Source organism: Lynx rufus, unplaced genomic scaffold (assembly GCF_022079265.1).
Source record: "Lynx rufus isolate CCGP_SWC_20201006 ecotype Redwood Valley unplaced genomic scaffold, mLynRuf1.p SCAF_13, whole genome shotgun sequence".
NCBI classification, from domain to species: Eukaryota; Metazoa; Chordata; class Mammalia; order Carnivora; family Felidae; genus Lynx; species Lynx rufus.
The window spans coordinates 9,275,320-9,288,473 of NW_025814827.1; the positions used below are offsets into that span (position 1 = coordinate 9,275,320).

Genomic DNA, 13,154 nt, shown 5'->3' on the forward strand with positions numbered 1-13,154 from the left:
AATCTTTATGCAGTTTTCCACAGGGACTGAGCCAATTTATATTCCCACCAACATGCATAAGGGTTCCCTTTTTTCCACAACCGTGCCAACACTTACTATTTCTTGTCTAGGCTAGTGTTTTTTGAAATATGATCCTCAGAACACCTTTATCAGACTCATCTAGTGTGCTTGTTAAAAAGGCATCATCCAAATTCAAGATCTTTGGGAGGGAATTTGCTTTTTAGCTCACTTCCTGGGTGATTCTCCTGCAAATCAGGATTTGAAAACCACTCTTCTGAGAGCAATAGGTAAAAATATATAGGGAAGCAATTTGTTGTGTGGAAAATAATTTGTATGTCAATAGAAACTATGTGTTGTCTATGGCACACCCTATTGCCTTGATTCAGTGGGAGATACTTACGACTCTATGAGTTGTAGGTGACTGAGACAGATTCTCTCCAGTCTGGTAGAAGTTGGGTCAATTTTCCTCACCTGCTCCCCTTGTGGAAGAGCTAGTTTTCTCTCCATTGGCATGTCCATTTCAATATTCCTGATCTATAAAGATATCTGGGTTTTTTGGATTCTTTTTTCTACTGATTATAGCATCTAATTTTTCTTTGTTAAGTAAAATATTTATCATGTTTTTATTTTTGCATCTGTATGAGAGGCATGATTTTATCCTTTTTTGAAAACTATCTTTAAACAGCTTTTTCCAAATAAATAAAAAGCTAACACTGGAGTTGTCCAATAGTGGAAATGGCCGCCCTGTGGAATCGTGAACTCCTCATCACTGGGAGTCCAAACACAAAAATTGTTCATGAGATTTGGTTAAAAAAAAAAAATCACATGCCAGAATTAAGGCTGCCTCTTGACTCCTCATTTTATTAGGAAATATGGGCATCAGGACACACATTGGATTGTAACGGTGACTCTCAATGCTGGCTGCACATTAGAATCATCTGGGCCCTACCTCCAGAAATACTGATTTAATGTAGGCCACTCTGGAGTGGGCCCTACATACAGTGTCATGCTGAGCCATATTGGAGCCTGAGGCAAAGGAAAAACTCGGTATGTTTTAATTTAAGATTATGAAATTTTATTGACCATGGATTTTTTTGCATTAATTTTGATCTTTAAGATAATGCATTAAAATAGTTTTATCTTTCTTAATGAGTATTTTTTGTACTCCCTTAAATTTTGTGCTCTGGGTACAGGTGTCACTTGCCTCATCCTAATCCCAGCCCTGCTTGGCCATCTGTACTTTTTGAAGCTCCTCACTCAAGTCATTCTTATGGGCAGTCTGGGTTGAGAACCACTGACTGGTTGATCTGTCAGGTGTCCTGCTTCCCTTTCTGTGCTGTCCAATATGGTAGCCACTAGCCACATGGGGCCACTACTGAGAACTTGAAATATGAGTAGTCCAAATTGAGATGTGCTATAGCTTTCAAAGACTGAGTAAAGAAAAATGTAAAATATGTCATTAATAACTTTTATACTGATTACATATTGAAATGATACTAGTTTTTAGTTTGGGGAGCATCCTTTTCTTTAAAGAATTTTTTAACAAAATATTTATTTTTGAAGGAGAGAGAGACAGAGCATGAGCGGGGGAGGGGCAGAGAGAGCAAGAGGGAGACACAGAATCTGGGCCAGTCTCTGAGCTGTCAGCACAGAGCCCGACATGGGGCTCAAACTTACGAGCTGTGAGGTCATGACCTGAGCCGAAATCAAGAGTCCGAAACTTAACCGAGTGAGCCACCCAGGCGCCCCTGGAGAGCATCCTTTTCTTGATACTGATTTCTGAATCAATCAGGTAGCCTAGGTTATGCTGCAATAATTTTTAAAAAAACAACCAAATTCTTAGTTGTTTATAACAACAAATGTGTGGTTCTGGCTTGTACTCCATTTCCCACATGGGCTGGCATGGGTCTCTGGTCACTGTTGGGACACTCAGGGACCCAGGCAACGGAGGCTCTGTCTCAGTGTGCTTCCATGATTTCCAAAGCAGGAAAAAGGACATGGAGACTCATGAAGTGGCTCTTGAAGGCTTCTGCATGAAATACCCTTCTGCTCATATTTCACAGGCCCAAATAAGTTACATGGCCATACTTGACTTCAGGGAAAAGGCTGAGGAAGAATAATTCTGTTATGTGCCTGCAAGGAGGAGAATCAGAACATTTGTGAACAGCCTTAATGATTGCCACCATGGCAATACCCTGGCCTGAGAAAATGATTGCTGGTGGTTATGGAGCCATTTAGGCCCGTGGCACACTGCCTATGTATGTGTGAGACCAGCCCTGCCCCACACTGTCGCAGGCAGTAAACATGACGCTTTTCTCCATATGGCTTTCATTACAACTTCATTTCATTAGGATATCAGTGGGGGTATTCTGTAGCATTACAGAAATACCAAGAACGAGACCCACCAAGTTGCTTACAAACTCGGTAATGCTTCCTTCCAATATTCAGCAAGGAAAAATAAATTCGTGAGGTGATCTCATTTCCCTTTTATCCTCTTAAGAGCTTGGATGAAAAACATTGGAAATTCTGTGATCATAATGGGAAGAAAGACATAAATGTTGAGAATAAGGACTTTTGAGGATTCTTTTGGTAACATTGACAATGGTGTATTATTAATGTTGCTTCTTTTTTTGGAAAGAGCACCCACGTTACATTTGATCAAGAGTGGGAGGGGGTTGCAGAGGCTACACTCATCTTTTTAGACTCAGCATAACGTAAGGAGGCAATAACAGTTTAGAGAAGTTAAGTATTAAACATAGCTTTTTTTCTCTTTTGTAAGGTAGAGAGAGAGTCATGGGGGCTATAGAGAAGTTTGTGCTCCTTCAGCTGAAGAATACATAAGGGGTATCTAGATGGACTATTTTATTTGAAATAGTTCCCAGCATTCTTGAACTGGGTTGGTAACAATATTTTAGAAATATAAATAGTCCTAAGGGGGAAAAGGTACATACGGGACACGTTTGGTGTAAGAGAAAGAATCATAGTTGCTTTTATGGACAATTATGGATTCAAATGTTAGTTCCACAAAGTGCATAGCTGTGTAATGTTGGGAAATGCTGAAACGAAATCCCCCGGTGTAATATAGGAGAAAGAATAGCTTCATACAGAAGAGATGTGAAGGTCAAAGGGACAATGAAGAGCTAAGCTAATGCTTAGCTCAGTGGCCAGCACATAGTAGGGGCTCTGCAAATGCTGGTTCATCACTCGTCTTTTCAGGAAAATGCAGTTAAGAGAACAAGAAGGCAGTTCAGACAAGGGATGGACCCTAGGGTGTGAAAAGATGAGACCCCATCTCAGAAAAACTGGAGCAAGGATATTGTTGGAGAATTTCCAATGACTCCTTTTTCTCACCTCAGAGTTTTAAGACTTCATTTTTTTTAATAAAATTTTTTTTAATGTTTATTTATTTTGGGAGACAGACAGAGTTGGGGAGCAGAGAGAGAGGGAGACACAGAATCCGAAGCAGGCTCCAGGATCCTAGCTGTCAGCACAGAGCCTGACGCGGGGCTTGAACCCACAAAGCGCGGGATCATGACCTGGGCGGAAGTGGGACGCCCAACTGACTGAGCCACCCAGGCACCCCTGGTTTTTGGTTTTTTTTAACCTCTCTCTCTCTTCTTGTACTTTCTTGTTATGATTTGTTCTTTTTTTCCTCTTTATCCCCACTTCCCCTTTTTGGTGTATTCTTTCTATCTTGGGATTCTATCCTCTTTTCTTCTTCACATTGTTCTGTCACTCCATTGCCCCCAATCCATATTTCTCTCTCTCCCCCATTTCATCTCTCGTCCTTTATAGGGTGTGTAGCTCAGGTGACCTGGAGACAGAGCCAGTTATGTCTTGGGTGCCCCTCTGCCCCTTTCTGTTATTCTTCTCACCTTCAGTGGAACTTCTCTCTCTACACCATCCTCTGTTCCCCTGGGGCCATAGCAATTTGTTTTTCGTACTAAAATTTGTTCTTAGAAATGAATCTGATCGACTCAGAGTCACAAAGGTGTAAATAACATAAAAAATTTGGTGCTTTACTTTTCCCAGAAGTACTGGAACTCCAATCAAGTAGAAAGCCTTTAGCCAAAGAAATAAATCTCTAATAGTAATTTCAGGGAAATGAAAGTTATGGAGCATATTATCTTTTGGGCAGGCAACTTTCCCTGCCAAATATGTCTATTCACAGAGCTCGTTCTGCTTTGATATTTTAGAATAAAATAAAATAAAATAAAATAAAATAAAATAAAATAAAATAAAATAAATAAAATATTCAGAGAAAGCTAAAGTTAGATTTAGCCACCTTCTGGTACATGGAAGTGTTTTGGTCTTATCAGTTGGGGGCTAAAAACTGTTTAATTCCAAAAAGATTGTATAGAGCAAATGCAACAGTTAATTTCAGATAAATCAGTTCAATCTGGCTTTTTCATTCTTTCTTATATATGACCAGTTTTAATGTAATTTTTAAAGGAATATGAGCTCCATTATATGTGTTTACAAACAGCATAAATCAATCTAACTGAAGAGCCTTACACTCTCTGATGGTGCCCTGCAGTGTGGTGGGGATTGCCAAGTGGCAGTTGGGTCATTCTATTCACTGTTGACCTCATGTCTAAGGTCTATATGCTTTTCGAGAGTCTGCAAAAAGAATTGGCCCCTAAAAAATTCTATTTGTTCTCAAGTATGAGAAATGAAAATAAATGTAGAACTGAATGTCTGCAAATCAAAACATTTGGTCACTTGGTTGTCACTCAGTTGTGTCATTATCTATAGGTTACTTTTAATATAGGAGGTGACTGTATTTTAATAAGTGTGATGTCATGTGGGATGGGTCTTCCACAGGTAAGAGCGCATGGGTCACTCAGGTCTTAGAATAAGCCGTCAGTATCAGAGATTTGAAAATCTGAAGTGCAACATCACAAAACTATTTCTCAGAGCAACATGTGTCTCTAGGCACAAAATGGAGGTTCTAGTTTGGGTAGGTGATATTACATCACATTTGCTCTCATCTGGTGACATTAAGGATGGAGCAGCTGGGCACGAGCCATCAGTATCACTGGCAACGGACAAAAACTGGGAAAAACTTTTTTATCAGAACTCCTTCTAAAAAAAAACTACTGTATGGAAGTAGAAGGATGGCAGGGACTGAACTGCGTGTCCCCTCAAAGTCATATGTTGTAGCAAGCCCTGAAGCTGTATTGGAAATAGGGTCTTTAAGGAGGTGATTAAGTTTAAATGAGGTCATATGGGTGGGGCCCTGATCTGATAGAACTAGTGTCCTTGTAAGAGAGGTTACAGAGACACCAGAGATCTCTCTCTCCCCCTCTACCATGTTGGAGCACAGCAAGAAAATGGCTGTCTGCAAACCAGAAGGACTGCTCTCACCAGGAACTGAATCAGCTGGCACCTTCTCCTTGGACTTCCCAGCCTCCAGAATGGTGAGCAATAAATTTCTGTTGGTTAAGCCACCCCGTCGGTGGTATTCTGTTATGGCAGCTCAAGCAGGCTAAGACAGAGGATATTCATTGATAAGCAGCTTCGAGTAGGGTCAGGGAGCTCAGGACATGCTTCAGGATCAAGAAATGGTCCCCAAAATGCCTCCCAGGTCTGGTGAGCTACAAGGCTTTTGCTTTACCAAGGTGGGTGTGCAGGCTTGGGACAGAGCTAAATTTCTGAGAACCAAGTGCCCCCCATGCCAGTGGAGCTGCTCGTTCACCCTTCCCCAAGCAGCCCTCAGCCTTCCTAGAAATACACATCAAACTCATGTTTAGAGAATATCTGTGTGCAGGGACACTGAATCATTAGCTGCCTAGATCACCCATAGGCTTATGTTTGGTCCACCTTGGCCAACTTTTGGCCTTCGTACCTCAATGTCATAGCCGATGCCATGGGCCTTACACATTTGGAGAAAAACATACGGGAAAACCAGCGAGAGATTGTTGTGCTTCAGCTGGGTCGTCATCACTGCATAGCGACTGGCTGCTGGTGACTGGAAAAGACCACAGTTGCATGTAAGACCCTTCACAAAATACTTGTTTAAAAAAGTTTCTTTAATGTTTATTTATTTTTGAGAGAAAGAGAGAGCTAGCAGGGGAGGGGAGAGAGAGAAGGAGACACAGAATCCGAAGCAGGCTTCAGGCCCCGAGCTGTCAGCACAGAGCCCTACACAGGGCTTGAACTCACAAACAGCGAGATCATGACCTGAGTAGAAGTCAGACACTTAACTGACTGAACCTTCCAGGTGCCCCTCTTCACAAAATATTTAAATAAACTTTAACTTTAGAATAGTTGTAGATTAACAGAAAAGTTGTGAAGATAATACAGAGAGTTCCTATCTCATATCCTGTAACCTTGTGGTATGTTTGTCACATAAGAACACAAATTGCCTCCTTGCTGTTAAGCCTGTACTTTATTTGGATTTCATTAGTTTTTGCTAAATCCCTTTTTATGTTACACAGTCCCATCCAGGATAACACATTGTTATTTAATTGTCTCCTTAGGTTCTTTTGGGCTGTGATGGTTTCTCAGACTTTCCTTGTTTTTGATGGTCTGGACAGTTTTGAGGAGTACGGATCAAGGTATTTTGTAGAATGTCCTCTGTTGGGATTGTCCCATGTTTTCCTCCTGACTACACTGGGAAAATGTGTTTTTGAGAAGAGGACCACCCAGGTACTTTCATCACCTCGTACATCAAGTTGTATCAACACAACTTGTGATGGATGACGCCAATTTTGATCTCACTGAGGTAGTTTTTGCCAGGTTTCTTACTATAAAGTTACTTTTACCTGTTTCTGTACTACACTCTTTGGAAACAAGTCACTAAGGGTAGTCCACCTTCTTGAGAGGACCAATGGTAGAATTTTGATTCTAACTGCTTTCTTTGGTTGAGAAACTGCTATTCCTTATTTTGCTTGCCTGTCAGTGGGAACTATCCCAAAGAGACTGGTTATGCTAGGCCTGAAGTATTTAAATTATAATATTTCCTAAAAACTTTTAAAATTTAGTATGTATACAAGAAAGTATTTTATCTTGGCAATTTTGTAGCATGTCCTTTGTGAGATGTGATATTCGCCTTTGAAAATCAGTTATGTTTGTCCTGGGATAACTGGAAATTTGGAGAGCAGCGTGTAGGGCCACGGCCAACCTTTGGGCATAGTAAATGAAGGTGCCTGGCACAGATTTTTAACTTTGGGGACCTTTGGGTTCTGGGCAACCAGGTGCTTGCCCTTGTGCAGTGACTTGGAACAAGAGAAGGAAAAAGAGGTACTGTTGGTCCCCAGCTGGCTGCAAGGATCATAGTGGCCTGACACCGTTGTGAAACATTAAGACTTGCTCTCTCTGTCTCTGAGAGAATGCAGGGGAACGGGGGGCTGACTGAGTGCCCAGAGGAGGACGAATGGGTTTTCCCTGCCTGTATAACACATGCATTCCCTCTCTCTCTCTCTCTCTCAGATTTCATATTCATACTTTGTGACATATTTCCCCACATATATTGTCATTTCTTTCAACATTTACAGAAAGTACCATATCTGATGGTCACATTTTCAGTACTATGAAGCTTGGTCTTCCCACATGTAGGCAGAGTCCACATCTGTAAAAATGTTAGTCTCTCACAGGCTGATGCATCTTGAGTTGTACATCTCCCTTAGTATTGCCCCATATGCAGCCACCGAGAATTTTAATTTTGCAGAAGAAAATCTGTTGGACCCTCACATGCCTCACAGCTGTGCTTTGTTATCACTCTGACCTATCATGAATTGTTCCCCTGGCTGCCTCCCTGTCATGACTGGGAGTTCTCTGAAGGCAGAGCACTGCTTGGTGTCTGAATCTCCAGGCTGGATGTGATGCTAGCACAGAATAGGCATTTCAGCGTTTCTTGAAAGGGAGAAAGAATGGATGCATGGAATAGAGTAAGTTTATAGCACTTCCTCTGACTTAAGAGACTCTTCCAATGTAATTCAGGGGGCATCCAGTCAGTGAGGGCTTTGGGGCAGAAGCAGACCCTAGAGAATGACAGAAGATCCCCAGAGTGACTCAGGGCAGTCACTCCAGGCCTTGCCCCCAGTAGACATCTTTTGGAGGACACTGTAGCCCCAGTGGGCTATCCCAGTGGTGGGATTATTGGTGGGGTAATAAGAACTGGCTGAGAGAAGTTCTGGCTCAGCCATTCAGTCTGGAGGAGCATGGCCACCAGGCCTGCTCACCCTATCATGGCAGGTTGTGCCATGTTCCTGCCTTCACAACAAAGGCCCAGAAGCCTGAGTTTTTGTATATGGAAGTGAACTGTAAATACTCTGGAATTCCATTGTGGTTACTGAGCATGTAATTGCATGGTAATTACCATGAATTCACAAGATAATTCCAAGGTTATTTTTGCCTTCTAAATTTGTCTTATGCTGCCATAGCATATAGACTAGCAAACCCAAGACTAGGCCCCAGTTGGTGAGGGAGAGAGGTAGTGGGCTTGAGCTCAACACCATGTATCTTGGCTCCAAAGCAAGGTGGAGGAGCTCACTGTCCAGTGTTACTGGGCGACAAGTAAGGACAGGCTATCCTGAGGTTTCTTTGTCTCTACAGAGACAGACTGCAAGTCCCCTCCTCCCAGACCTGGGGTTCTGATTCATTAAGAATCTGAAAGAAAAGCCAGGACATTTGGTATGTGTCTCCAGGCTGTGTCTTTTCCGTCTCCATCACCAGACTACGCCAGAGCTTCATGGCCTGGACAGCTGCTTCTCCTTCCTACTCGGGAGGTGGGGATGCACACAGAATTCTGTGGTGGAAAAGTTATATGGAGTCAGAAAGACTGAGGTCGAAAACCTGGCCGACCTTGAATGTGTCATTCAACTTGTCTGACTTCTGGTGATTAAATAAGCACCTAGCCCAGCACCTGGCACCTGATAAACAGTAGCTACTATTGTTATTGCTCTTTCTCTGAAAGTGTCTACAGGCCCCAGAGCATTATGGACCTACACTAAATGTAATTTCCCAGGCTGTTCCTACCCCCACCAGTGCCTGGGGTTCCGAGCATTACCACAAGATTATTGTTTCTCAGACCGAGGTTGGTCAGTGCTCAGAACTCTTCAGTGTCTCCTCCATGCCTATAAGACGAAATATAGATGCCTGGGCTGGTGTTCTCCCACACTGGCTCAGGGGGTTGCTCCAACCACTTCTTCCACTTTCTCCTTCCTGAATTCTCTGCCCCAGCCCACCTGGTTCATTGCTATCTCCTGATAGATCATGGGCTCTCTTCAGCCTTGGTCCCTTCTGCTGGGCAGGTCTCCTTCCCCTTGCCATGTAGTGACTGCCCTAGTCTGTAAGGCTAGGCCAAGTTCCTTCTTTGTAGTGGAAGAACTAGGCCTGTCCCTGCCAGTCCACAGTCTTTTCTCCTAAGAACTGCAGCAACAGGTTGAGGGGCCGTCACTCAAATGGCACCTACACGAGGCCTTGTTTTTTTTCCTTGTGTATGTGCTATGTACTTTCTATTTCTTTTTTTAATGTTTATTTATTTATTTTTTGAGAGAGAGCACAAGCAGGGGGAGGGACAGAGAAAGAGAGAGACAGACAGACAGAGACAGAGAGATTGAGAGAAAGACAGAATCTGAAGCAGGGGCTCGAACCCATGAACTATGAGATCATGACCTGAGCTGGCCAGATGCTTAACTGAGCCACCCAGGTGCCCCAATCTACTTTCTATTTCTTTTCAACTTCTCAAGGACAGGGACTCTGGCAAATGTCTTTGTATCCCTGATGCTGGGTGAAATTCCTGGCTTATATTAAGTGCTTAAAAATGTGTTATAATAATGCCAGTACTCTTTTCAGACTTAACTAACTCCATAGTTTCCAGAGGAAAATACTGTCGATAATCTAGGGTTGTCTTTTATTCAGCCAGATAGCACAGCTGACAGTGTTATTATGAGGATTAGATGAGTATCTAAAGACCTTGGAAGAGTGTCTGCCACGGAGTAAGTGGTCAAAAAATGTTAGGTTAGCTCTTATTATCATTTGTTAAACTAAATAATTTCACAAATAAGGTAAGTTATTGAAATTAAAAACCAACCAACCAAGAAAACTTTTCATCATAAAGGGTCTTGAATCAGAAAACCTGAGCTCTGCTACTTAATTAACTTTATGACTTTGGGCAGCTCACTTAACTTTGCATAGCCTCGGTTTCCTAATCTGTAAAATGGTATGATAATCCTCATCTTATCTATTCTTTGGGGTCTTCATGGGAATCAAATAAGCTCATGCCTATTTAAAGTACAAAGCATTATGCAAACAGAAAACATTTTTTTTAAAGGTTGACTTGTGTAATCAACTCTTCTGATGCTATAAAATCTCTTTAGGTTTGCCAAGGAAATTACAACCTAAATGGATTTTACAGCATGAGAAGACTCCTCTATGACCATCTGGCCATAGTGCTGAGTCTTGGCCTAGCTCAGAGCAGATTAGAAGCCAGTGGATAATGGCAGTATGCCTGGAAACAACCTCATCACAGAGGGAGATGAGGCCTCCTTTGGAAGAAGAGCTTTCTCTATGGCCTCAACCAGAAACTTCTTTAGACATGAGCTTAAGCTGTACTCGGGGGCCAGATCACTGACTCTCAGCCAGTGCAAGTCAGGTTGGACAGAACGGTGGGCAGACACACAGGCTTTCAAGTCTGACAGGCCTGGGCTTAAATTCTGGCTTCCACACTTGCTTGCTGAGTGACCTTCCACAAGTTGCTTAACATTTCTTAACCCCAGTCTTCTTATCTAAAAATGAGCATAATCATAGCATCTGCCTAATATATTGGGTTGTATAAAGATTCATATAAAGCACTTAAAGTACCTGGTGTGGAGTAAAGGCTAATACATTTTGGATGTTATTATCATGTTATTCTATGCGTTATCGTTATTTGTTGGCCTGTGTCTTTGAATAAACTCGGAGCTCTTTGCTACTTCCCTTTACATCCTCTGTGCTTAGGAGAGTGCCCAACACAATGTTGGTGTTGAGTATATATCTGCTGGATTTACTTCTAGTTGATTCCTGCTGAAAGTATTAACTGGTAGCTAAGGTGATGGCTGATGAGGACTTAGGATGTGACCTGTCACAATAATATTACTTCTTTCTAAACAGTTTTGCAGGGTAAAGATCTTTAAATGGAAGGCCGCAGTATGGAGGGATAGGTCCTTCTCGTGTCCCCCTCCGCACCCCATTGTACATGAGGCTTCCTGGGCCCGGCTTGGTACAGAAGCCCATCTTACAGGCCCCATAAAATCAAATCCCTCAAGAGACCTTGGGGGTCACTTAGCCCTCCTTTATTTTATAAATGAGGAAACCGAAGCAGAGAGAGAGAGATCAGAATTCATGATCCATAACTTCAGACAAGTGCCCTTCACTCCAAATTCCCATTGGCTACATTTGGAATGTGTGGAAATTTCTAGCATTTTCTAGGAAAACGGGGAAAAAAATAGAAGACAATATTATCGGTAGAAGTCTAGTCTTATTAAACTACCTTTCTAAATCACAATCTAACAAGAATGCTTCAAGCCAAATAAAGGAAGCCTGAAATACTCCTTTTCACTGGAGAATATAATTTTGCTTCAGCCACAATTTAAATTGATTGAGTTCTGAGCACCAGCACTTGAAGTGTGGAGCATATTCTATTTTCTCCATGATACTTGTTTTGACAGTGATGCATTTCAGTTGACATAGTTGAAATCCTTATGTAATAAATCTCTGCCTGAAAATTAATCATGTTTATAATATTCTGAGAATTAATAACACCCATTGCTCAAATCATTAACTTAAAAAAGGAGCTTCCAAAATCTGTTCTCGGCAGTAAGGGACCACAAATAAATGAATGTTTGATAAAATAATCCAAGTAGCAGTTTAACAAGCGTAAACTTGAATGTGGTTGCAATAACACAGAACTATTGTTTAAGGGTTGGCAGAGGCTGATGAGGTTCTTATTTCAGTTACGAAGCAGGCATCCACATGCATAATGAACTGCTCTCTGAATTATTAATGTGTTGCTTATTTAGCCTCATCTGTCTAGAAGATAATGTATCCTAACTCTAATGAGTGATTGGTTTTGTACATAATTACAGTAGCAGCAGTAGTGGGGAAATGTGTGCCTTCAAAGAAGGAGTTCTAAAAATAAAGTCATCACATAAACTCCGTTGTTGTGGCATTCTATCAAAATCAAACCCGAAGCATTTGAGAATTCATAATAAATTACAGGAGACAGAATCATTATTAACATCATAATTTAACACAAAAGGTTTTACTTAATCATTCATTACCGATCATGTGCTGTTAAAATGCTTATAAATGACTTGGGTTGTTTTAAGATGTTTGTGAACATGGTCCCTTTTGGCCACTCACCACCTGTGGTGCAGAGGGTCCACGAGAGAGGAGGAGTAAGAATGATTGCAAAGGGTAGTAATGCTTTATGCTCATTCTGACAGAATGTTAATTAAAAGTTCAAATGTCGTTGGGTGACTCCTTTTCTTTTCTAAAACATGCATGTCTGGGACTCATTCGACCTGGTTTCTGCCTTCAAGCAGTTAATTGTGGAGGACCCTGGATCAGAAGCCCATACACCTGTCCTGTCTGGGTCTGGATGACAGTTCTTTACCACCTGTTCCTGATTTGGGGCAACAGCTCTTTGTTGAGCCCAGAACGGTCTTTGCTTCCTTCTCCCCTCCCCACCCGCATAGCATATTATTTAAAGGAATAGGTCCAAACCAGCAGCATTTTGTAGGCATCAGTCCTAAATGTGCCTTCTTTATCATTGTGGCTATATCAGTTTCTTTCCTTTTATTTCAGTCTTCAAAGGGGGCTGTCAGCTGACTGATCATAAATCTGATGGCATCACAGCCTGTTCACACTTGTTCAGGAAGCTTCAGTTTGATTGTAAATTGCATTGTGTGTGCAAGTTTGGATGATGCTTTTAAAAATGGCCTATCACATGTGTGTACATGCACAGTAGCACATGCGTGCACACATGCATGGTGGCACCAGGGCGAGAACATCCATTTATCTTTCTAAAACCAAAAGCACTTTCAATTTATCCCTACATCAGAAAACCTGCATAGCTTTTATTTAGTGATCGTAGAGACATTTGAATTATTGAAGATCATAAGCTTCCCTCTCAAGTGCAGGCAATTCCTAGAAGTGTTTAAGACTCT

General features: G+C 41.7%; 1 protein-coding gene across 8 annotated transcripts in view; it reads right to left on the minus strand.

The window, feature by feature from the left end:
- IQCH (IQ motif containing H) overlaps window positions 1-13,154 on the minus strand; it is a 212,212-nt gene that overhangs the window by 10,589 nt on the left and 188,469 nt on the right. For 4 of the 8 annotated variants that reach the window (XM_047074896.1, XM_047074895.1, XM_047074897.1 and 1 more), the window contains one exon: window positions 5,849-5,971. The exons of the other annotated variants lie outside the window; for them this stretch is intronic. In XM_047074896.1, coding sequence (XP_046930852.1) covers window positions 5,849-5,971 — 123 coding nt within the window. The remainder of the gene's footprint in view (window positions 1-5,848; window positions 5,972-13,154) is intronic. 8 annotated transcript variants of the gene reach the window in all.